This window comes from Lampetra fluviatilis, chromosome 43 (assembly GCF_964198595.1).
Source record: "Lampetra fluviatilis chromosome 43, kcLamFluv1.1, whole genome shotgun sequence".
NCBI lineage: Eukaryota > Metazoa > Chordata > Hyperoartia > Petromyzontiformes > Petromyzontidae > Lampetra > Lampetra fluviatilis.
In genome coordinates this window covers 3,820,936-3,847,690 of record NC_136317.1, presented here as the reverse complement: position 1 = coordinate 3,847,690, position 26,755 = coordinate 3,820,936, and the positions used below count along the sequence as shown (strand labels likewise).

The window sequence follows — 26,755 nt, the reverse complement described above, 5'->3', positions numbered from 1 at the left end:
GATGATGATGATGATGCGAAGCGCAACCAGTGTGCTTTACACGTTGTTATGACGCTGCAGGAAACTGAGACACCAATTCTAGATTTGAAGCTTTCGTGACTGCAAGGATTCACACTCTTAGGTTTTTTCGGTAAAGTCAAGTAGGTAAAAATAAATAAATAAATAATAAAAGATGAATCATTAAAATAACGGAAGAAATTATAGAAATAAAATAATAAATCACGACTCTTTACTTGATGCAGCAATCGTGCTGTGACGGTTCCACCTGAAGACGGAAGCTTGTGTTGCCTCCGACACGTCGTGATTTATTATTTTATTTCTATAATTTTTTCTATTATTGTTATTATTACATATTTATTATTTATTTATTTTCTTTCCCCTACTTGACTTTACCGAAAAAACCTAAGAGTATGGGACACCAATCACAGGGCACCAGACAGCCCCCATACGGGAGGCACTCAAATAGCAACACACTAATAACAAACGCAAAGACAAAGGTCCCCTGTATAGCCTGAACAGACTGTTGGGGCAAGTGCTGTTAGCGAGCACCTATGAAGACCGGCACGACACACGAGGGGGGGGGTGGGTGGCCAACACCACGCCCGCCCGCCTTTGTATCCCCAGTGGCGATGTGTACACACCGCACCCAGCACCGGTTGAGATAATCGTCACTGGTGTTGCCGGGTTCGTAGCGCGGCGCGCTAACCACTACACTACCGCTCCCCACGCACACACACACACGCTGACCAGTTCACACACCACAGTGAATACAGCAAAACAATGCGTGTTAATATTTTTTGTTTAATTAACATTACTAAAACGAATACAAAGGCGACAACACTGATCCTCTTTATCAGTTTCCAAGCTTCCAGCAACTACTAAGTGAACCAGCATCCACCCCTGGACCACAGCTCACAGAAGAACCCATTTCAGTTCAACATTGCAGAAGCAATGTTGACAACTTGCAGCTGTTGAACATGTCTGCAGCAGCTGAGACGGTTGAGCACTTTTTGCTGGGTGAAGCCACATTCACAGCTAAATTACATTCTATATACAGCTGTACAAATATACAATGCAAATGACCTTATGCCGAATACCGAAACATTTCAATACCGCATTAGGGTCACCATCGGGACCGTCCATAAATGACGTCACGCGATTTTGAACGATTTTTGACCCCCCCACCCCTCTTCGGCACACGGCGTCACAAAGTCAGACCCCCCCTCAAATCACGTCACAAAGCTCTGCCCCCCCCCCAAACCATATTTCCATTTTAAAAATAAAACATGCTTAAATTCGCTTTAAACTATTGCCATTGTAGTGTGTATTTAATGTGGCGCTGCACTCTGATTCTGTATGAGTGTTGTTATAACAATTAGTGTTGTTATAACAATTATATATTTATTTAAAGTTGCGCATTTTTGTGTGACGTCACATTTCTCAACCCCCCCCCCTCATCACACATCGTCACAAATGTGACCCCCCCCCTAGATGCGTGACGTCATTTATGGACGGCCCCATACACTCGAGTTGCCACCTATCCGAGTTTGACTCGAACACTCCGGGAATTGACATGTGTTCGGGGTGGCAGGAATTGATTTCGGCTGAGCTGGTACTGGCATTGCGTTGAACTCTATTACAGTAGCACGCCCTTTTGAGCCAGACTGACTTGACTGACTGAATTTAAATGTCCGTGTTTGGTCTGTGGAGAAAGCGGCACACACGATCATGCCTCAAGTGGGTGCTGGGGGTAAATGGTAAAACCTTGATGTGGGGGGCATCACTCTGATCCTGTACCCTCCCGTATCTGATATCTACACACAATAAATGCACACTTTACAACTACGGTATACGCGCTTTACGCAAACATCCGTGTGCGGAATTGTACCTTGCAGCTCACGGTACGAAATGAGGCCACCGTTGAATGGAGCGTTTATCTGCACGAAGGTAACTGCGTGGCCGAGATGCCACGTGACCGAGATGCCACGTGGCGGTCCACGTAAACACGGTGCGAGTGTAAACGGCCCAGCGGAGGACCCCATTCGGGTCTCCACTCTGGGTGTTGGGCACTTTTAAATAAATCATTACCATCATCACCAATCACCCCACTTGGGTCTGAACCGAGCTGCTGTCCTCAGGCACATCACTGGCTGCTTTGTGTGGATCGTGTCATCTTCTGACAGTGGCAACATTCGCGTCCGATGCAAACGAGGTCACCGCATTCGTGAGTGTGAACTTAGTCCCCCCGGAAAACTCTCCGCCCATCCCTCGCCCTTTCAACGATTAAAAAAACCCCCCACGATAATCTATAAAACTGTAAACACGTTAACAATGACCAAAAGTAGTTTTTTTTCTCTCTCTCTCAACCTAAAGGACGATCTTTGCTGTTGAAGCAGGTGATGTCCACTTGAGCTGGTGGCCGTCTGTCCCGAGTGACGGCACGGACAGCTAGAGGCCAAAGAGAGGCCTAACCCCCAAGCCTAATGGCTCACAATGGCCGTATTCACAGTGATAGTTTCAGAAAAGCTGAACGGTAAAAAGCAAGAAAACGTAATAATAAACCAGTTCAAGTTACCCTTGCAGGCAACATGGCTACACAATGCAGTCAGGGTAGTAATAGAAATGTAATTCACATTTTTATATATATTTATTTAAAAAGTGTCTGAGTTATGCTCTGTTATACACAGGCTCCTGTGCCCATCTCAATCGTGTACCACACAGCTGTAGACAAAACAGAACCTCGTGAAGGCACTGTAAACACCACAAGTTAAAAGCAAACAAATATGAAAAGGAACCCCATTGAAGCACACGAGGTGGGTTTAGAGGTAGGGTTAGGTTCAGTGGGAAGGCGAGGACTAATGGTTGTTTGGATAACCAGATGGTTACGGGGCAAGGCGAGTGTTCGGTTAACTAGTGCGCTATTCCACCCAACATATCCCCCACCCCCTACTTCCCCGAATACAACTTACGTCCTTTACAGGTTTTGGCTGCATCTGCATTATGGTATTCACAGCTCCACTGCTCACCGGCGCTTGGGAAGCATCGCTCCATTGCGTTGCGTAATTCAAGGCACGTGCGGTAACTTTTCGGCGACAGTCTGGCTCGCTCGATCTCTGCCGTCGTGCCATTTGTGGAAATAAAATGGCAAAAGTTAACTGGAAGCTGCAGTCTGGACCAAGATTTTCATGCCCTGTGCACCAGCCGTTCCTCAAGCACAGAAATCCGATACCACGAATGGAAGCTGCTTTCTCCATGTCCGGTGGATTGCAGGAGCCTCAAGACGCATCCCAACTCCTGCTCCCCACGCGGAGCAGACACCATGGGAAAGAGTAGGCAAATTCAGCGTAATCGTAGAAAAAAAATAATTATAATCAACTCGACTTCATACAGTTTTAAAATCGGCCACCTGCCCTTAGCACATTGTAATCGCGAGGGACAATGTCGGTGTTACTGCTCACCACATGCTCCTCTGTACTTGTTTAAAAAAAATTAAAAGTTGTAAAAAATACACATTAGTACAATGCCACTTTACGGCGTCGCATCGACCACTCTCTCATCGTGGCGCACGAGTACCGCACGCAAAAACAGCCTGGGCCGGGCGGTACAGCCAACTTCGTCTCCGACAAGAGCCATTCCCATTTTGTTTCGCGGTGCGGGAATCGGATACTGGGTTTAATCTGGAACCTCCGGAACTGCCGCGGCTCTCCCACTCGGCCTCCCAAGAAACCGGAGCCTGCCCCCCTTGTCGGGAGACATGCCGGCGCTCCGTGGCGAGCCCCCGCGGCCTGTCTGCGTCGCCGCCGAGGTCACATGGTGGAGAAGACGCCCGACTCGTGCGCGTCCATCTCGTGACGGAACGACATGCGGGCCTTGCGTGCCGCGTAGCCGCTGGTGGCCACCGGCACGGGCGGCTCCTCAGCCTGGGCACTGGCCACCGACGGGCTCGGCGACACGGTCTGCTTGCGGAGGGGCTTCGTCTCGACGGTGGACGCCTTGACGCTGTTCTCTGCGGGACGCGACAAAACGTTCTTTAACGGACTGTTGGGGGCACCGCGCCCGGCTGCTGCCTTTGCCTCCGCGGTACCGCGCCGATGTTATTCACACAAGGACCGAGCCGACTTATGGGCAGGGGTCGGTAACAGAGGTCGCAACCGGGTACCCGATACCCGTACCCTACCCGATACCCGGCTACCCGTACCCGGCCAAATACGGGTAGCCGTTTGCGACCCTGGTGCGGCCGGGTACGGGTACGGGTAGGCCGTGAGTCACCGGTGAGTAACCGTTTGTCACTCATTTCGGGTAGGGTACGGGTAGGGAATGGCTACCCGTACCTGGCCCGTACGGGTACTCATTTGCGACCCTGGTGCGGCCAGGTACGGGTAAGGAATCAAAACCCGTTTGCGACCTCTGGTTGGTAACCAAAAAAACAGGGGTCATTTTTTTTTTATATATTCGGGGAATAACTCAACATTTCAAGAGGCCGCAATGCACGTGAATAACGTCACAAAGCAGTCCTGAACGAGCCGCGTGTCCCTCCGGAGCCGCAGGTTGCCGACTCCTGGCCTAGGGGAGGCCCAGGACCGGCTCAGATGTCAATAGATACCAATGTTAGATCTGCGGTTGGGAATTGACCTCGGGTCAATTGGTTTGCAGTTGAAAAACGTTAACCATTGACACTACATGCTCACACCGCTAGTTTGTACGAGGAAAGTGGCGCACCCACAAATACAAAGGCCCCCCCGTATAGCCTTAACAGACTGTTGGGGCAGTGTTGTTAGCGAATAGCACCTATGAAGGCCGGCACGGCACACGTGGGAGTGGGTGGCCAGCACCACGCATGGTGCACCCACACCCATGCTCACACACGCCGTAAGATTACAAGTCAAGAGTGTGAGCATAGACGTGGTAACCACCCACCCTCCATCACCAGCCCCCCCAAGGGTCTCTTCCTGATCAAGCCCCCGAGAACGAACCCCATTCCTAGGGGGTCCCTACTGGATAAACTCCAAAAGCGAGCCCCCTTCCTATCCCCGGGTCACGACAGTCGCGGTCGACCTGACGCAGCCACGGGCTCCTCTGCCTCCTTCTCCACTCACTAAGTTCTCTAAGCTCAGGGAACCTGGTGGGCAAGGTCAGGCAAGGTCAGGAAAGGTCAGGCAAGGTCAGGCAAGGTCAGCCCAGGGGAAGCGAGGAGCCACACGGCCCCATCCCCGCATCGTCGTTTCCTGCAGCAGCCTACGGTTAGACACGAAGTCGTCTCTTCGGTAACCCAGCGGTCCGCTCCGTGGCCCTGCTCTGTGTTTGAACTCTGGCGTTGGGCTCTCCGAGTTGAGCACCTGGAATAACCGCTCTGCCAAACATTCCAGGTTGCCTTTTAAAGTTTGACTATTGACACAGAGTTAGCGCAGATAGTGGAACACCCGCCAATGCAGCAAGTTTTTTTTTGGTTTGTTGCTGTGTTTGCTTGCTTACAGCAGTGCTTTCTTTAAAAAAAACAGTTGTGGTATTGCAACCCATCGAGGAAAAATCTGAACCGTGTGTAAACAAGCGGCTTAAATACGCTTATTTTTACAACTGCGATTTGGCAAGCTTTCAAGGAGCGACAGCGCGTATCTTTTTTCTTCCCCCGACTCTCAATATTTGTGCACGTGGATTCATTTAAGGGGGGAGACGGAGGGTGCCCCAGAGCTTTAATGGCGAAACGCTGAGTTTGGACATGTGCCGCACACACGCACACACACACGCACACATGCGCATACGTGTGTCCAAGCGAATTCCACAACATCAAAGTGGAGAGCTCTCCCGAGAGCGAGTCGTCGGACTCGGTCAGGGCTTTCTGGATAAACGAATTATAATTTTTTATTATTATCTCATGTTTCCCCCCCTGCCCCACCCCAACTCTTCATCTTCGCTGGACCTTCTCTGTCAAAGGCGCTTTTGCCGAAGCGCTTGTCCCACGGTTAGGCTCAGACCGGAGCCGTGAGCAGCACTTGTGCAGGCTCCAGTGACCCCTAGGGTTCAGGTAAACTGCATGCTGGGCCATTTATGCATAAAAAAAAACTCAAATAATTATTTTGGCCAAATGTTTTTTTCATGCCTGATAATGAATCTGGCTAACCCGAGTTTTTCTTGCCAGCCCTGGTTAACGTCATCCGATGTGCTATGTCTGAACCTGTCGGTACTGATTGGGGTCTCCACCCTTCAGCAATATGCATTGACCAGAGTGGCGAAGTATGTTAGAACAACGTCCACCACTTGCACGGCATGGCGAGGCCTTCATCTAGCAGTGGATTTACATTGGGCTGTTGCAAAGTCGTAGGAGAAGTCAGAGACCCAACCCCTTATTCTGAGGGCCGGTTGACCTAACCACTGCGACATCTGAAATGGGTTTTCAATTTCGGATCGACGTGACTCTCCGATGTCTAAACTAGAAACTAAATTATTTTTTATTTTACCAGGTAAGGCCCGACCTGGCTATCACAAATGAGAGCTAAAACGAAGTGGCTTATGACCTGGAAATTTGTAGCAGCCAAATACTCTCAACGTGTTTGTTAATTCTAAATGTGGAAGAAAAAACCGGAGGACCCAGAGAAAAATCCAGGTGACCACGGGGACAGAGAGACATGCAAACCACAAATATACAACACGCGTCAGGGTCGGGATGGAACTCACGACCTCCTGTATACCAGGCGAGGGAGTTAACACATTCCTACGGAGGGAGCTAGTAGGAACGTTGGGTTGCTCGGTCAATGGCCAGGGTCAACGGCGGCGTGGTGTACTCCGCAAATATGCCCGACTGTGAGGGCGGGCACAAGCCGGCGTGAGTAGGTTAAACGTTGAGTTTTATAAGGGCACCACGGGGTGACCAGCCCCTCCCCGCCCAGCCCCTCCCCACCCTCCCCACCCTCCCCACCCAGCCCCTCCCCACCCTCCCCACCCAGCCCCTCCCCACCCTCCCCTCCCCACCCAGCCCCTCCCCTCCCCACCCAGCCCCTCCCTGCACGATGGACGGACACAATAATCCCTTGTGGGCTGGTGGAACCAGTGGGTTCCTACCAGTAACATCTCCTAGCCACCTTGATGATGAAGAGAAAGAGAGACACGCAGACTCCAAATATACAACAGGTGTCAGGGTCGGGATGGAACCCACGACCTCCTGCATACCAGGCGAGGGAGTTAACATCTCCTAGCCACCGTGATGATGAAGAGAAAGAGAGACACGCAGACTCCAAATATACAACAGGTGTCAGGGTCGGGATGGAACCCACGACCTCCTGCATACCAGGCGAGGGAGTTAACATCTCCTAGCCACCGTAGCGAGTTGGCACAATGGGCAGTGGCAAATGTTGGAGAGGTCAAGTGCGAGCCCTGATCGGTGAGACGGGGTGGCGCGGTGCGTTCTAACTTTAGAGCCGCGTTCCCGGAGAGAGGGCTCCCTCCCTCCTCCCTCCACCCCCTGCCCCCCCCCACCCGCATGGGAGCACTGCCAGTTGGAGTGAGTGTGAGTGACGGCAGCGAGTGTTGAGATGCCCTGCACGTAGGTACAGCGATTATCGCTCGGTGCAGAAACCTCGTACAGAAAGGAATGAACGGCTCCCCCCCCTCTCTCCGCTCGAGTTCTAGCTGCTCGCCGTTTTGCTGCCATAACCTTTGACATCTCCGCTCAAAGCTCCACGGTGTAAAAAGACGAAACCGTCGGTATTTTTTGGTCATTTTTTCCCCCCAATTTTTTTTCCAGATTGTGCTATCAGCATCACGTCACGAGGTGAAGAATCCGTGTCGAAGAACAGCCCACGGAATTGGAGATCACAGGGCCACATCTAAGACACGTTCAAGTGACCCTTGGCCCACATAGAAAAGGGGCCGCACACTTTCCCACCAGCTTTGCCAATGAAAGTTATGTTTGTCGCATGGCAGAAAAGTCTGTCTCATGACAATCAATCTGATGTTTCATTCTGGAGTTATGAAATTAAATATAAGTTTGGAATTTTGCCAAACCTGTCAGCATTTTTCATGTTTACTTTATCGGTACCGCAGCTGATAACATCGTCACTGATGCTCTTAACAGGAGGGCCCAGTGAGCCATGTAGCTCTTTTTCGCACGCGACCTGGCTATCACAAATGATAGCTCAACGAAGTGGCTCATCGCGTGGAAATTGATACTAGCTAAATACTCCAAACGCGTGACGTTGATTCTAAATGTGGAGGGGAAAACCGAAGGACCCAGAGAAAAATCCACGTGACCACGGGGAGAGAGACACGCAAGCTCCAAATATACAGGCATCGGGGTCGGGATCGAACCCACAGGCTCCTGTATACCAGGCGAGGGAGTTAATATCTCACAACAGTGGCACCCCTAACCCCCAACACTATCTCCCCTATTGCTTCCACGCATTACGGTGCACCCATCAAAACCACCAGTTACTTCACCCCCTGGACCCCCCCAAAAGCTGACTGATTTGGCAGGGGTATTGTTCTTCTTGGTTCTTTCGGTAAAGTCACTTTACCGAAAGAACCAAGAAGATGAATCCCTGCAGTCACGAAAGCTTTAAATCGAAATTTAGGGGTATTGTTTTTTAGAGCAGAGATATCGTTTTAACGAGAGTGACGATGTTTAAGAGAGGAAAAAAACAACAGTGGCAGGCAAAGGAACGGAATGCGTCCACCGAGGGAGATAGAGTGATGAAATCGGTTCATGTGCAGGTGCTGGATGGATCGTTGCCACGCAAGATCATGAGAGATGGTGGAGACATGGGGAGGCCTTCATCCAGCGACGGGTTGATAATGGCTGATAATGATGATGATGATGATACCTATTCATCATTATCAAATGTTTAAAATTTAGGTGAAAGCCCATTAAAACCAAAAGTTTATTGGGTACAACAGCAACATGAATCCAACAGAAAAAAAAACAATTCACAAAAGCGCAGTAAAGTAACAGACAATTTACATCGCAATAAGATACATTTCAGCAGACGCCGTATGCCTCTGCATTCACAGCGACCAAGCAAACGCCAATTAATCGGTGACCCGTTAAGCCACTTCAGTGCAAGCGGAGTGCACGGCGCACTCTAGACCCGTGTCCGACGATGACACACGGGTCGAACGACACCTAAGCCAGGTGGTGGTGGGTGCCGTGACGTTTACCTCTCACCGCCGCCGCCTCCTCCCCCTCCGCGCGCACCTTCGCCTCCGACTGCTTGCTCCTCCTGCGGCTGTGGCACGGGAAGCACTGCAGCACGCCGACACCCATGGCTCTTCTGCTCGCACAGCACGCGCACAGCACGGGACGCCCGTCGCCTTCACTCGCCGCTCTCTCCGACGCTCTCTCCACAAAGCCCCCGATTTATTCCCCGCTCGCTCTCTCTCTCGCTCTCTCTTCCCCTGCCCACGAACGAAATTATCGCCGAAACTGGAGACAACTGGAGCGGTGACGTGGGAAGGGGAGGAGGGGGGTGCCGCCGCCGCCGCCGCCAGCGCCACTACTGCCGCCACCTCCCGCTGCCAAGGCCGGTCGTGTTGCGCAGCACGCTCCGGTCGTCACAACGGCCTCTTGTGCGGCGAGCGCACGCGTGACGCGCGCGGCAAAGTGGATGTCACGCGCGGCGGCCGGTGACGGCGTGGACCGACACCGAAGCGTACGACGCCGTGACGACGCGAAACACGTGCGTCGCGCGGGCACGTAAACACACGCGCACACGCACCGCTGGCCACGTCGACCCCACGCTAAGAGAGGACACGAGAGCACGGCCCAACAACATTCGCACGTGGCGAGCCGATACCCGTACCCGGCCGGGTACGGGTATCGGGTACCCGATTGCGACCTGTGCGCACGACCCGAGGAGCCGAGAGTTACACGTGAACAAATACAAATGCAGGTCGCAACACCACACACACGCAGGCACATCACCCCCTTGACCCAATAATCAGAACCACAAGCATGAATCGGTGACCTGAATCAACAAAATAAGTAAGCGGGAATAACGTCTCCTTCCCATATTTGTCTGTCCACGCTCAAAATACAACTTTTTTTCACGCATTCCATCGGCCTACGTGGCCTTCTGAGAGTGCATCTTTTCAGCGGCATTGGTTCAATACGAGCCAGCCCTGGATCGGTGTTGACGTTCAATTTCTCATCAGTAAGAGTCCAGGCTCCTTCTTGTCGTATGGCTGCTGATGTAGATGCAAAGCAACAACTACAATTTCACATTCAGGTGGTCAAGCCAGATAACCACGTGAGGAGTAGCGGGGTTGTATCACTGTGATGTCTCTGCTTCATATTTGTGGATCGGGCATTGCGTCGTTACACTGTTGTACGGTCTGTTTTGGATGACCACATTTGCACCATTACCGTAGAGTTTAAAATATTCCATTTGTGCGTCAGATATCCGATACGCGACTACCGCTATGTTTTTTTTACGGCAAGGACAATATAATACACAGAACACAATAATGTACATTACGCAATGGCGCTAAACAAACACGCATTATCCAATAGTTCTAAAAAACAATGGGTGGCCACCAAAGGCGATAAGTAACCAGAAGCCTATTGTCAACACCGTTTTGTGTGAGCTCCACTGTGCAAGTAGCAACGAAGCTAATCCCATCCACACCCAGCAAATGTTTGTCATCCACCACAGTGTTTGCTTCTGGCTAATCAGTCACGTAAATTGTACTATTAAAATCCTAGTCAGATGGCTATTTTAAAAGTTGTTTATAGCTGTTGCTGGTGGTGGCTGTGGCCGCTCGCCAACAAACCCACGGAGAGATAAGATATAATAAGATATAATAAAAACCACGACATTTAAAAGGAATAATATCTCACACTCCATGTAAATGCCTTGCCTTGAGTGATGTACAATTACCAAAACAGTGGCACACGAAGCATGAGACCGGCTGCCTGCCAAGTCGTACACATACAGAACACAGTACACACAGTAAACAATGTTGTTCGACTGCATAGCAGCATGTAGAGTGAATTCAAAGTGAGTAACATAGCAAATTTTGGGTAGAAATAGGTTAGTTTAACACGTAGGCTTTCGCGACCAATATTATTCATAATAAAGGTTTTTGAATTTTTATTTAAAGCTTTCGTGACTGCAGGGATTCATATTCTTGGTTCTTTCGGTAAAGTCACGTAGAAGGGAAATAATAAAATAATATAAATATAAAACAATAAAAATTATCACGCCGTTTCGACTGCAACACAAGCAATCATCATCAGGTGTGAAATCCACAGCAAGAAAATTTGAAATCCACAGCAAGAAAATTTGAAAAAAATGGCGTTTTTTTTCAAATTTTCTTGCTGTGGATTTCACACCTGATGATGATTGCTTGTGTTGCAGTCGAAACATCGTGATAATTTTATTGTTTTATATTAATATTATTTTATTATTTCCCTTCCACGTGACTTTACCAAAAGAACCAAGAATATAAAGGTTTTTGAGTTACATCGCTGTAAGTATAAATGTGTCGTAGCCCTCCACCACCCGACACAGCCAGTAAAAAGGTTAGTCACGTAAACAACGCGCCAATTAGTTACTCGGCCCTGCCGGGGGACGCACAATCGCCACCTGTTTGCGGTTAGCGTCTGGCTACGCACGATGGAACGCGGTGTGGCACGGTGGGCAAGTACGATCAAGGGGTTGCCTCCGTGTGCCCCTGAATGGCCCCACGAGGACTCCAGGAGCCGTGCCCCAGGGGCTTCCTCGTCGGTGGAAAGACCGCAAGCGAACTCCGTGTGACGCCGACAGCTTCTCGCTGGCACGGCGGATGACACCCCCAACCCCCTCCATTCCACCGCGTGTGCGGACGTGAGCGATGAGCTGTCGAGTAACTTGCACGCTCGGGATTCTTCACATTCAAGTAAAACGCCCGTGGGTCAGCGGCAATCCGAGACGCACCCCTCCCCCCCCCCCCAGGACACCGCCCCAGCCGATGCTAGGAGCCAGCATCGCGTTCCGAGTTCCACGAAACTCGGTGAGGAGCTCTGTGAGTCCAGGTCGCCCAGGTCCCTATGAATAGTGAGGCTCAGTCTCAGCGGGTTTTCGCCTGCTTTTAAATCACAGGTGAAATCGAACACACTCATGCGTGACCCTGCATGGCCTTCCATGTGACAAGAAGACTAAGGTCGGCATGCCCCACGCCCTTGGACCAAATGGCCCAGCGGTAGCATGCACACTCAGCCCCCTGAGCCACGGGACCGCCATGAAGGAACGGCGCACGAGTTTATGAGCACAGATTCCCGGTCCGGGTCGCAGATCTGCAAACTACCCAATTGTGGAGCGACACCGAGAGACCGAAAGAGGAGCACACGGACCAGGGAACAACCGCACATCGTAAACGTCGCTTTGACTGTTAAGGAAAGTAAGTGGACTTTGGTAGGACACATTGTAAAATGATGGCCATTGGACGAGACTGTTAATGGCACAGGGGACAAGGGAGAGAATGCACAACGATAGCATGGCACAGCAGAGATGCAACTTTGAGATGAGTTGCTGTGCGAGAGCGAGGTGGATAGTGACACTCCAAGACCATGAGGGATGGCAACGGTGAGGCAAGGCCTTCATCCAGCAGTTGTTTATACGCCATGTCCGGTGAAAATAAGGATGATGATAATGAATAGATCCACCGACACAATTCTGGAACGTTCGACTTTGTGCATCGTCGTTCAGATTTTCCTGCCTTCCCATCGCTATTCCATCCACTGCATGAACATATAAACAAATCCAGGAGGGCCCAGCCAGGTGGACAAAGTCCAGGCCGAGCCGTATCAGCCGTGCCATCGCATGTTTACAGTGGATGCACCCTGAACTCGAGGTGCGAGGCCAGAAAACGGACGCGGCAGAGGTCGTGAGATTACACTCGGCGCGAGACACATCCATCCGTCACCAGCCAAACCGCAGTCCCATAAGTTCACGTGATCCCTTCTCAGTTATCTCATAGTATAATTAGGCAATTACACCTAAACCCTTGAGAAATTACGGTTAAGCTCTTAGCTGGCGTGACGACCTGGACCAGCGTGGGTTCGAGTCGGTTCACAATCGGTCTCTACGGCGGTGCTGCTGCTGCTACTAATGAAATAATGCAGGTCCCTTTGTGTTGATGAGAGATGAGGCAGTTACCCTGTACCCTCAAGAGTCTTGAGATGCAGAAGCCGTGTAAATCTAAAAAGCCACACACTAATTAATGGACTTGCCAAGTATCCCAATGCAGGACTCTTCTGAAAAAACTGTTCTGAGGTGCAGCAAGTGAAGCTCTCCTGGAAAAAATGGCATCATCGTTACTACGATTGCATAAACCATCACGCAAACTCCAGTCATCCTCACAGTGACCTTTGGCTCAGCATCGAACAAAGACGGACACTGCATCGCACGCTTTCAGATACGATTCTGCGGCCGTTTGGAATGCTTCTTCCTTCAAACATTAGGAAGCCACCGGAGCTATGCACTTTTAAATGTAGATTGAAAACTCATTTTCTTGAGAACTGCTTATTGTGTTTAGTTTGTTGTCCTTCCCTCGCACCTCCGATTGACACGGTCGGCTACGTACGGTGCAAAAGAAGTTCAACGTGCATATGTACGTTATTAATTGTAATTTTTGTGCGGGTTGTCGGCAGTCGGCGTGAACGCACAGAGTTGCGAGCGCACACGAGCGAGCAACTTACGCGCACGCTGCTGTCAAACCGGGTGGGCTATTTAACTTGTCGGTTAGTAAAAGGAGCCATTGAGAAACTTGGTACCAAGGCACTCAACGCGAGCCCAGTCTCGCTTGTGTTCCGTTTCACGACGGCTCTGGCACCGGGTCTTGGTGGCACCGACACCAACCAACCTTGCCACCTGTTGACCAGTGGCCTCATGAACTGGTTCCTGGACAACACTCCACCGTCATGGGTGGATTTAAGGGGGGCGGAGGCAGCGGGGGGGTGGATGCAAATGGGACGTGTTCAGGGGCCCAAAACTACAGGACTCACGTTTTTTAAATATATATAAAACTAAGAAAAGTACGACCGTTTATTCTCATTATGGTTTTAATTGCATGTCAATATCTTACGTGTTTAAGTGCAACAGGCATTTGTCGTGGGTTTACGCGGTAGTGCACAATACGCCCTCGCACGTAGCGACTGGCAAAGTTTATGTTAGTCGTTTGCTTTGGAATGCGTGCAGGCAGCGAGGGTTGGTATTTTCATGTAGTGTGCGCGTGTCACCAAGTTGGTGTGTGTGTGTGTGCCTGCACAGTCAGGAGCAGTAATAACTACTATGGCCAACACGAGTGATGATTATCTGAACTGGTCCTGGGCCTCCCCTAGATCGACTGAGCCTCAAATGAGTACCTGGTGCGGTGTGTAAATATCACCACGAGAGAGACAAAGGCGGTGAGGCGTGATGCTGTCCACCCACCCATTTGTCTGCTATGCCGGGGTAACCGGCCTGCCCTATCCCTCTCCTCCCGTGTTCGTTACGAGGAGACAACAATAATAGTAGATTAGTTCGGAGGCGATGAGTGGATACTCTGCAGTGTGTTCTGCCCTCCTTCTGAGAATCGGATGACTCCACAAGGGACACCAGAGGATTGTGTGACTGCAACTCTTTATTTCAAAGTGTTCTTCCGAGGAGCATTTGTGCATCTGTAATTATGACCAGATGGACAGCAATGAACCCCAATTCACACCACCCCACTGCTCAACCCCTGTGCTGTATAGCGTCCACCCGAATCTGAATCGGTGCCCTGTACCCTGAATTGATTACTCGACTGGTAAGCGTGGCCTACTGTGCACTCACGTGACTCTATGGGTCCAATCCATGGTCATTATTAACTTTAATTCACAATTATACTTGTGGTCCATTTCCATTAAGCCCATACCGGCTACACCGGCCTTCACAGGTGCTCGCTAACAGCACTTGCCTACACGGGGGATCTTGGTTACCAAGTCGGAGTGTGTGTGTGTGTGTGCGTGTCTGCACAGCCAGTCATCTCGGTCATCTCAGTCAGTCGACCCGTGGCATCTGGGTCTGCCCCGTGAACTCCTGCCAGCGGGCGTTCGACACTTCACGTGGCCTCAAGGTGCACATGGCCTGGCACAAGCGTCGTGGTGACGTCACCGCCACTTAGTGGCGAATGTTGCACAGGTGAGGCACGATCTTACGTAATGTTTGCAAAGCTGCGAAAATGTAATCACCGCATTCTCTCGCCCTCCAACCTGTCTACGCCCACCGTGGAAAATTTACGGACCCACCGCCGCCTCCCACGCCAGGGCGGATTGGCACCCCACTCACCTCTACTCCATCCTACCCACTCGGCCATCGCGTTGCCAGGGCAACGGGGATACCCTTGCCATGGCAACGAGCACGGTGCTGCCCGGGAGGAGTGCGTGCACGGTCTACCAGAGGTCGCAAACGGGTTTTGATTCCTTACCCGTACCCGTACCCGGCCGCACCAGGGTCGCAAACGGGTACCCGTACCCGGCCGTACCCGTACCCTACCCGGCCGGGTACGGGTAGGGTACGGGTATCGGGTACCTGATTGCGACCTCTGGGATGAAGCCATGTTGCAGGCGCGGGTGGGTTGATTCTAGGAACTTGAATTGCGAGAAGAGACAAAACGTTGGGAAATGAGTGACAAACGGTTACTCACCAGTGACTCACGGCCTACCCGTACCCAGCCACACCAGGGTCTCAAACGGGTACCCGTACCCAGCCGGGTACGGGTAGCCGGGTATCGGGTAGGGTACGGGTATCGGGAGAGAAAGATCGAATGGCCCTATGAGAGCCTGGTACATTTTATAGAGAGAAATAGGCGGTTTGGAGATCGCAATCAACCAGGCTGTGCGTTAACTGTGTGTTAGCCGACTCTCTGTGTTGCACTGCATTACATTTCCAAAAAAATGCTCAATTTTGTTTTCTCAAACTCCCTATTTCTCTCTCTAAAATGTACCAGGCTCTCATAGGGCCATTCGATCTTTCTCTCCCTCGGTTGCTTCGGGGTGGATTCATTGACATGCTCATTTCTCTGCTCCAGCAGCTGCCCCAGCAGACCCACCTCTCTCTCTCTCTGCCCCCCCCCCTTCTCTCTATTTAAGGCCTCGACACAGAGGCATTGTCTCTCTCTGTGTCTATGTTGTGTGTCTCTCTGTGTGTCTCTGTGTTGTGTGTCTCTCTCTGTGTGTCTATGTTATGTGTCTCTCTCTTTGTGTCTCTCTCTGTGTCTATGTTGTGTGTCTATGTTGTGTGTCTCTCTGTGTGTCTATGTTGTGTCTCTCTCTGTGTGTCTCTGTGTTGTCTCTCTCTGCTTGTGTGTCTGTCTGTGTGTCTCCGTGTCTGTGTTTTGTCTCTCTCTCAAATTGAGTTCTAACTGATGACGGTTGCTTGTGTTGCAATCGAAACGTCGTACTCTATATTAATTTATTTATTTTCTTTCTACGTCACTTTACCAAAAGAACCAACGAGTAATTCCTACAGTCACGAAAGCTTCAAATCATCTTTGGGCTTTACCTGGTAAAATAAAAATAGTTGAGTTTATTTTGATTAATTTGCTAACCATTCCTATACTTACTCTTTGGGTCTTTCGGTAGAAGTCACGTAGGTAGAAAAATAATAGATCACCACCGTCATCAGGCGAAAAATGATGACGGACGCTTGTGTTGCGTCCGAAACGTCGTGATCTATTTTATTTCTACCTACGTGACTTTACCGAAAGAACCAACAGAGTATGGATTCCTGCAGTCACGAAAGCTTGAAATCACTCAAAGCACTCCTATCGTTGTTTTGTATTGTTTGTTGTTGTAACTTTCTAACCCGCCCCGACTGGACTTATGAAAAAAGAGCTTAATAGGTCATCGTATTTATCGAGGACAAATAAAACAAATTCAGATTCTAATAGAGGTGGGCGGGACACTGTAAAGAACAACAAAGCGAACCCAGTTAACAGGCCATTGTGACATTAGTGGCGAGCCATATCGGAACCAATTCTGGGCACCCCCTTCACCAACCCCCACTGACAACCTGTGTGGTAAAGTATGGTCAAACACCCCCCATCCCAATGACCGATACGGTGTGCGGATGCTTTAAACAGCTGTCTGACAGACGGCTCTAACAGAGGTCGCAAACGGGTTTTGATTCCTTACCCGTACCCGTACCCGGCCGCACCAGGGTCGCAAACGGGTACCCGTACCCGGCCGGGTACGGGTAGCCGTGTATCGGGTAGGGTACGGGTATCGGGTACCCGGTTGCGACCTTTGGGCTCTAAATTATCATGAGAATTGTCAACGGAGCCCAACGGAGGCCAGGAGTGTCTGCTTCGGGTGCGGGGGTGGGCACCTTGCATGTATTTCTCCAATGTTCCGAGGGCTTTCACTGCCCCCTCTCTCAGCTGAATGAATGAGCAACAGAGGGGAAGGGAGAGGGGCAGAGGGGGGGGGGGCGCATGGAATTCAAATCAAATTTGTGTGCGGAGGCCACTCTCTCCCTGAGCCCTACGCGGACGCAGGTCTCAAAGGGAGCATTGTCAGGAGCGGCACCGCCACTACAGAGACAACGGGGCCTATTGGACGCATTTTAATGCATATTTGGGGTCTTGGTCTTCGCAAGACGTCTTTTCATATGCGTCCAAGGCTAATTATATGGCTTTTATCCAGTACCAAAGTCTAATGCTGTGGGGTTTTAAAAGCCAAAGTGTTTTCCTATGCAAATCAGCAATAAGGTGGAACTCACCTACTTGTTTACAGCTCTGAGACTTTAGCGGAAATTCCACATTCCTGCGGCGGGCGGTAACTATTTTATAAACGAGGCTAAACAAATTTCCTTTTAATGTGTACGAGTCTAAATCTCTGGCTGCAAGTATGGCTTTTTATATGCATACAAGCCAAAATTTACGAGCTTTTACTACTTAAAAAAATATATGCATGCTAGCTGGTGTCATTGGATCAATCGGTAATCTATGTTTTTTTTTTAGGGAAATAAAGCCTTAATCTGTGGCTGTCAATCTATGGCTGTCCAGCCATAATCTGTGGCTACGTGCAAACATAAAATACCAACTCTTGAGCGATCAACACTGTGCTGTACATTCCTAACCTTTGTCACAGTTACGCGTTTGTTCACACGACTGACGGCGGAAGGACCCTCCACTGGAGCAAACGCTAGAGTGGTATAGTAATAGGTTTTTACCCTTTCAACTGGTACAAAAACTGACACCTTTATACAAGGCATCATGTTTGCAATAACCACAACACAAGCAGTCAAAATGCAAACAAAAATAAACAACTCTGATAATGATGATATGCACTGTCCTTGAAGTTGATTGGTCCACACCCGAGACAGCTTTTCTTAGAGCCTAGTCTCCATTGGTGTTGGACCAGATGACGCCAAAAGGCGTACAACTCAAAAACAGCGCACTATCAGAGTATTGAGAGCTCGGGGTAAGCATTTACACTATGAGACATCTCCTTTACCAGTGGCAAAATATAGTAATAGGTTTTTACCCTTTCAACTGGTACAAAGGACAGTGCATATCATCATTATCAGAGTTGTTTCTTTCTGTTTGCATTTTGACTGCTTGTGTTGTGGTTATTGCAAACATGATGCCTTGTATAAAGGTGTCAGTTTTTGTACCAGTTGAAAGGGTAAAAACCTACTACTATATCTTGCCGCTGGTAAAGGAGATGTGTCATAGCTAGAGTGGCGTTTGGTCTACTTTTCCACATTGACCAGTTAGGTTGGAAAGAGGCGGGCGTACCCACACCTTACCTCGCCACACGCGGCCTGCCGATCGTACGACTGCGGTGTGTGGCCGCTTATTCTGCTGGGTGGAAATAGCCGAGGCTAGATCTGAGAAACTTTGCCGCATTGTTTAAAATGCACAGAAGACGGAGTCGCACCTTTGACCTCTGGAATGCAAGTGCAGCTTGCTAACCATTAAACCACTCACTCTGGCAAATGCTGCGACGGGTTGGTACGCCTAAATATTTACAAGACGACAAATGTCCGTACAGTTGAATTGTACACACATTTGATTGTAAGTTAATGCGTTGTTTATAAACGTTTCCAGAGGCAATCCTGTTAGAATAAACATCTTGATACGAAACCTCAACTACTTTCGGGAGCAGCAGCTGCCAGCCACCCTAACTTAAGTGGCATTTCATTGGCTACCACATTCTGATAAGCTCCCCCCCTTTCCTCCCCCTTAACTTGTATTTAAGAACTTGCATCTTGGAATCCCTGCCTCACTTGATACAGCAAATCTGGCTGTGACGGTCCCACCTGATGACGGAGACTTGTGTTGCCTCCGAAACGTCGTGATTTTTTTATCATTTTATTTCTATTATTACTTTTATTAATTTTAATTTCATTTCATTTTTTACCTATGTGACTTTACCGAAAAAACTAAGAGTATGAATCCTTGCAGTCACGAAAGATTCAAATCTAGAATTTCTTGGGAAGTTGACACCATTTTTCTTTGATATTATTCATGCTCGTCAACGCTGGCGTTGGTTATCATTGTTAACTTGTTGCGTGCATAAATGTACGGAGTGTAACATTTGCGGAGAGCGATTTTGAAGTGGCCAGCGCGCTGCGCTACGAATCCAGCGACCCCGAGTTCGATTCCCGCTCACGGCCAACACCCGTGACGATTATTTGAACCCGGTCCTGGGCCTCCCCTAGGTCGACTCAACCTCAAATGAGTACCTGGTGTGGTGTGTAAACATCGCCACTGGGGAGACAAAGGTGGCCGCGCGTGGTGTTAGCCACCTACCCACCCCCTCGTGTGCCGTCCCGGCCTTCAATGTGCTCGCTAACAGCACTTGCCCCAAAAGTGTGTTCAGCCTATACGGGGGATCTTTGTCTTTGCAGCGTACATAGATTGTCCCGGTAATAATGTGGGCAGATGTCAGTGTCTTGCATCTTAAGGGGGGGAGGGGGGGCGACCCATACACCCCCATCTCCCCCAAATTAGCCCGGTGCTTTGAGGACACGCTGCAACAGCAATAAAAAAAAAACCCGCTAAGACTAATCAGAATATGTATCTACTTGCCTTTTGCCCGTCCATGGACGGGTGTATTGCAGTACATCTGAAACTTGCAAGCGAAAAGCAGACCGCAGACGTGATATATTCATTGCAATAATTGCGTGTGCAATTTGTAAGGGCGCGGTGACACAGACTTAGTTCATTTGAAGGTTATAATCCCTTGTTCATCACGACGTCCTTTTTACTTCGATGTCTCAACAACGTTACGGAGACCACGTGACGTGAGGGTTCTGCCTTTGTAGTGAGGGCTGTGAGTTGACGCCGAGGAGGGGGGAGGAGGCGCCTCGCCCCCCCTTGTGGAGTGACGTCACCCGCTAATTATTATGAATGGAGGGGGGGGGGATGTCCATTTGGAGGACGTCACCTCTTTATGATTATTAATTAGGGGGGAGGGTGCTCCATGTGTAGTGACCTCACATGTTCATGATTATTAATGAGGAGGAGGGGGGGTCCATGTGGGGGACGTAACCTGTTCATTAATATTAACGAGGGGGGGCTGGTCGACGGAGTGACGTCACGAGCGTTGCACACAGACATTCTTGTCTGATTATCGTCGGTAATAATAATGGGGGGGGGGAGGGGGGGGTGTCTATTTGGAGGACGTCACCTGCTCATGATTATTAATGAGGGGGGGGGGGGTCGTTCGATGTGGAATGACGTCACGAGCGTTGACAGACATTCCTGGGTGATGATAGTAGGTAATACTGGAGGAATCCTAAGAGCTCTAAAGTTCTTTGTCCACAGAGGTCCAGTTGGGCGTGTAAGAACGTTCCAGTAGCAGACGCTACAAAACAAACATGACAGTAGGCTTCAGTAGACAAGGGTGCATTGAAGAAGCATGCATTGGCCACAACCACCCCCTGGCTGACAGAGCAACCCAAACTCACACACACACAGTCGTCTATTGTTAGTCTGGGTGCGTTCTGGAATCTCTACAGAAGCCCCAGGCTTATACCCCTCGGTCTGCATAGACGCGGGGTGGGATAACTCGGGACAATGTACTGAAGAGTTACCATGGGGGGGTGGGGGAGGTGTTGATCACAGGAGCGATACAACTTTTTTTAAATAAGGTTTTTCGGTAAAGTCACGTAGGTAAAAAATAAATAATAAAAATAGAATTGCTTATTTTATTTCTATTATATTTTTATTATTATCTTTTTTTACCTACGTGACTTTACCGAAAAACCTAAGAGTATGAATCCTTGCAGTCACGAAAGCCTCAAATCTAGAATTTTTTAAAAAATAAATCAGGGCCTCGCTGCAACAACGCAGTGACGTGCAGAGCCACGCACAAAGACAAAGACCCCCCGTATAGCCTGTAACAGACTGTTGGGGCAAGTGCTGTTAGCCGGCACGGCACACGTGGGGGTGGGTGGGCAAACACCGCACCAGGTACTCATTTGAGGCTGAGTCGACCTAGGGGAGGCCCAGGACCGGTTCAGATAATAGTCACCGGTGTTGGCCGTAGCGCAGCGTAGCGCTAACCGCTGCACCACCGCTCCCCTGGCTTCCAGTCACAAAGATAAAGATCCCCCACATCACCTTAACAGACTGTAGGGGCAAGTGGCACATACACACAGATATAAACATCCACACACACAGGCACTTTATACAAGTTCATCCATACACACAGGGGCACCCATACACACACAGGGGGACACAGAAACACATCTCACACGCACACACAAACAAGAACACCAACACACACCATTACCGTACACACAAAGATCAAACACACGCGAACACATTCACACACACGTAAGACACACATAAGCACACGTGCACAGACACACGTGAGGATACACAGATGGCACACACACAGTGACACACACACAGTGACACACACACAGTGACACACAAACATTTCGAGACGCAGTTTTCCTTGAATGTAGGCCAGGGAACTCAATGGCTCAAGGAGCGAGGCACCTGGAGGCTGGACTGATGAGTTCGACCCAAGGTCCCAACTGGGCTTCACATTGATGGTGATGGTTGTGGGGCACGTGGGTGGGGGGGGGCTCTGGTTCGTGACCCCCTCTCCTCACCAGCGCACCACAAACTGGCGTGACGCCATCACCCCCTCTGATCCAACTCCCCAGCGTCGCATGACGTCATCACACCTCTCAATCTCCCGTGTCGCGTGACGTCATAACACCTCTCAATCTCCCGTGTCGCGTGACGTCATAACACCTCTCACTCACCTCTCCACTGTCGCGTGACGTCATAGCCACCCCCAAATTCGTCACCTCACCCCCCAAACTGGCGTGACGTCAACACTCCACTCCCTCACCAACCCAGGTATCGTGACGTCATAGACACCCCCCAATTCGTCACCTCACCCCCCCAAACTGGCATGACGTCAACACTCCACTCCCTCACCAACCCAGGTATCGTGACGTCATAGACACCCCTAAATTGGTCACAACCTCACCCCCCAAACTGGCATGACGTCAATACTCCTCTCCCCAAACACCGCAGTGTCTCTGACGTCATCAACCCCTCCCCCACCACCTCTCACCCAGCTAAAAACTTGTTAATTATTTTCCGGTGCGTTACAGACAGACAAACAAGTGTATTAGTATTATATAGATAGGGAAGATTAAACATAATTTGTATTCCTTACGTAAACAAAAAAACCCCGCTTGTTCAAGAGTGGAACATTTTGGGGGCTGAAACGTAGCGCAGATTTTAAGATGGGGGGGGGGGGGGAGAGTGAATGGGAAAACGAACATCGCTTAAAGGGCCGTCCATAAATGACGTCACGCGATTTTGGACGATTTTTCACACCCCTCCCCCTCGTCACACGGCGTCACAAAAAATCAGACCCCCCCCCAAAAAAATAATAAAACACGCTTCAAATCGCTTAAAACTATTGTCATTGTAGTGCGTATTTAATGTGGCACTGCACTCTGATGTTGTAGGAGAATTTTTTTTATTAAAAAGTATATTTGATTAAGTAGAACGTCTTGTCTATATTTATTTAAAGTTGCGCATTTTGATGTGACGTCACATTTCTCAACCCCCCCCCCCCTCGTCACAAATGTCTGACCCCCCCCCCCCAAGGTGCGTGACGTCATTTATGGACGGCCCCTTCACGAGTTTTCGCTGACAGAGTAATTTTCGCGGAACGCATCTCGCTCGTTAAGCGAGACGCGCTGGTACACAAACCAAACGCCACACAGTGCACCCGACCCAGCAGAGTACAAATACCACACTCCACAGACACAACATCACCACCACAACTAGCACTACCGCTTAAACAAAGATCCCCCATATAGCCTTAACAGACTGTAGGGGCAAGTGCTGTTAGCGAGCACCTATGAAGGCCAGAACGGTACACGAGGGGGTGGGTGGCCAGCACCACGCAAACACCACCAGCACCACAACCAATAATACTGCAACAACGGACATCGCTACAACCACAGCGACTAATATAACTACAACCACAATTACCAGTCCCTCCAGAAAAACGCGATTATGCGATCGCAAGATTTCACGCAAAATCAGCCAAAGTCCGCATATTTATGCGGGGGGCGCGTTTTTTCAAATACGCCGCACTTTCGCCGCATAAATTACAGATTTCCGCGCGCAAAATATGCGGGCTTGCATGATTTCATAATCCCCGCATTTTCGTTGCAAAAAGTACATATATCTGAGCAGAAAGTTGAAAAATGTTGCGTTTACTTCACACGAGCGCAGCCATTTCCCCTGTTGCCATGGGAACGTTATGAAGTGACGTCAGTCATTACGCGACATCATTGAAAAGCTGCAAAGCCCGCGATGCCAATGACACCATGATGAAGCCCGCACATCTTTCTCATTTGCCAACAAACATAAGCGCAAAAGACCGCGCAAAGCAGTTCCCCAGTGTGTTACATGACAGTGGGGTCAAATTATTTTGCATAGCTAGCTCTGTAAAACAGGAAGCACACGTTTTATTTTTTAATAATATTTTATTTATTCATTTTTACAGAAGTTGTAGCATATTCATTTTGTAAAGCTACAGAACTTGTTCGACTCAATGTTTTGTAAGTTTGAGCCATCTGTTTGTTAAGGTCTGAAATAAAACAAGATGAGAACTTAAATATTCCCAGCACTTTCTGTGATGTAGTATGCTTGCTTATCATAGGAAATAATAAGAAATGACTCTTTACATTAAAGTAGTAGCCTAGTGAATAGGGTGTTGGGGGAATCACTTTTTTTTTCTCTTTTTCATCAAACCGCAGTTTTTGCAAGTTCCCGCAATTTTTGCAAGTTCTCGCAATTTAATCGCATAAAATTGCATAAATATCCCGCATATTCCATCGCATTTTTTAAGAAAACGTGCCGCATAATCAACGATTTTTGCCCGCAACAATCACCAAAAAACTCCGCGTTTTTCTGGAGGGACTGAATTACCACGACTCACATCACAACACAAAAACACCACCAATACAATCACACCACCAAAACAAGCACAACCACCAACACGACCACAATCATCACAACAACCAACACACAATCACAGCCACCAACACGACCACAATCATCACAACAACCAACACACAATCACAGCCACCAACACGACCACAATCATCACAACAACCAACACAATCAAAACCACAACAACCAACACAACAACCAATACAATCACAGCCACCAACACGACCACGATCATCACAACAACCAACACACAATCACAACCACAACAACCAACACAATCACAGCCACCAACACGACCACGATCATCACAACAACCAACACAACCACTGTCCCCGGGTTGAACCCACTGAGGTCACCTCCTCATGCACCACCATCTTTCACCAACCCCCCCCCCACTCCTCCCCACGGCCACTCGCTTCCATCTTCCGCGTAGTTTCCAAATAACCACCACCCACCAAAACATCTCCATTACAGCGGCATCCATCACCATCACCACCACCTCCTTCCTCCCCAGGCTGCTCCTCTCCCGAGGCTAACGGCGGGGAGAGCGCGTGCAGCCAGCAGAGTGATGGAGAGAGAGCGGGAGAGTGGGGAGTGTGAGGAGAGTGAGTGGAGGGGAATGAGTGTGAGGACAGTGGAGAGGGGAAAGAGTGAGGAGAGGGGAGAGAAGAGAGGAGAGTGGAGAGCGAGTGAGTGTAATGGGCACGTGTGTGAGGAGAGTGGAGAGTGAGGAGAGTGGAGTGGAGAGTGGAGAGGGAGTGCAATGGGCACGTGTGTGTGGAGAGTGGAGAGTGAGTGGAGAGTGAGTGGTGAGTGAGTGGAGAGTGAGTGGTGAGTGAGTGGAGAGTGAGTGGTGAGTGAGTGGAGAGTGAGTGGAGTGGAGAGTGAGTGGAGAGCGAGTGAGTGTAATGGGCACGTGTGTGAGGAGAGTGGAGAGTGAGGAGAGTGGAGAGGGAGTGCAATGGGCACGTGTGTGTGGAGAGTGGAGTGGAGAGTGAGTGGAGAGTGAGTGGTGAGTGGAGAGTGAGTGGAGTGGAGAGTGAGTGGAGTGGAGAGTGAGTGGAGTGGAGAGTGAGTGGAGTGGAGAGCGAGTGGAGAGTGAGTGAGTGTAATGGGCACGTGTGTGCGTGCACGACTGGTAGCGGTGGTGGGAGCGGCGGCAGCAGCAGGGTCGGGGGGGGGCGGTGGGGATGAAGATGCCGATGGAAAATTAACAACAAACACAACAACAACACTACAGCAACACCACCACCATCACAACAACACCATCACAACAACAACAGCAGCAGCAGTACGCATAGCCATGTGAGCGCAGTCGGTTACCTGAGATCGAGTCGCGACCAGAAGTGACTGCCAGGGGCAGTGGAGAGAGGGGAGAGGGTGGGGAGAGGAGGGAGAGGGTGGAGGGAGAGAGGGGAGGGAGAGGGTGGAGGGAGATGGAGGGGAGAGGGAGGAGAGAGGGTGGAAAGGGGGAGAGGGGAAGGGAGAGGGTGGAGAGAGGGGGGGGGGCGAGGGAGAGGGGAGGGAGAGGGGAGGGAGAGGGGGGAGAGGGTGGAGAGAGAGTGGAGGGGGGGGAGGGAGGTGAGAGGAGAGGCGAGATTGATGGAGGAGGGTAAATTACTCTGTTGGTTCTTTCGGTAAAGTCACGTAGGTAGAAATAAAATAATAGATCACGACGTTTCGATCGCAGTTTTTTTTTATTTCCAGCGGTTGTCCCACCTGATGACGGTTGCTTGCGTTGCGATCGAAACGTCGTGATCTATTATTTTATTACTACCTACGTGACTTTACCGAAAGAACCAACAGAGAATGGATTCCTGCGGTCACGAAAGCTTCAAATCAAGATTGAGGGCAAATTAGATGAGAGGGAGATGAGAGATGGAGGATTTGGTTTTTTCGGTGCTTCGCAAAGTTGTTTCCCCACCTGAAGAAGAATGCTTGTGTTGCGCCCCGAAACGTCGTGATTTCATTGATTTGATTATTTTTTTACGTACGTGACTTTACCGAAAAAAAAACAACAAAAAAGTATAGATGGAGGAGGGTAAAGGGCGAGAGAGAGAGAGAAAGCGACATGGAGTAGGAAGAGAGGGGGGTAGAGAGAGGGGGTAGAGAGAGAGAGAGGGGGGGGGTAGAGAGACAGGGGGGGGTAGAGAGAGGGGGTAGAGAGAGAGAGGGGGGGGATAGAGAGAGAGAGGGGGGTAGAGAGAGAGAGGGGGTAGAGAGAGAGGGGGGGGTAGAGAGAGAGGGGGGGTAGAGAGAGAGAGGGGGGGTAGAGAGAGGGGGTAGAGAGAGGGGGTAGAGAGAGAGAGAGGGGGGG

At 49.9% G+C, this 26,755-nt stretch overlaps 1 protein-coding gene across 1 annotated transcript; it reads right to left on the bottom strand.

Annotated features, from left to right (window-relative positions):
• Nucleotides 1-1,291: 1,291 nt before the first annotated feature.
• Nucleotides 1,292-25,852, bottom strand: LOC144947030 (uncharacterized). The gene is made up of 3 exons (XM_078876171.1): nucleotides 25,762-25,852; nucleotides 9,148-9,260; nucleotides 1,292-4,006 (listed from the first exon to the last, which is right to left on the bottom strand). Exons 2-3 carry the CDS (start codon nucleotides 9,251-9,253, stop codon nucleotides 3,807-3,809), a joined length of 306 nt encoding a protein of 101 aa, XP_078732297.1. The 5' UTR covers nucleotides 9,254-9,260; nucleotides 25,762-25,852; the 3' UTR covers nucleotides 1,292-3,806.
• Nucleotides 25,853-26,755: the final 903 nt, after the last annotated feature.

Coding starts and splice junctions, on each gene's coding strand:
- LOC144947030 (XM_078876171.1), bottom strand. CDS start 9,253: ATGGGTGTCGGCGTGCTGCAGTGCTTCCCGTGCCACAGCCGCAGGAGG. Junction 4,007..9,147: donor GGAGGCGGCGGCGGTGAGAG/GTAAACGTCACG, acceptor CGCGTCCCGCAG/AGAACAGCGTCAAGGCGTCC.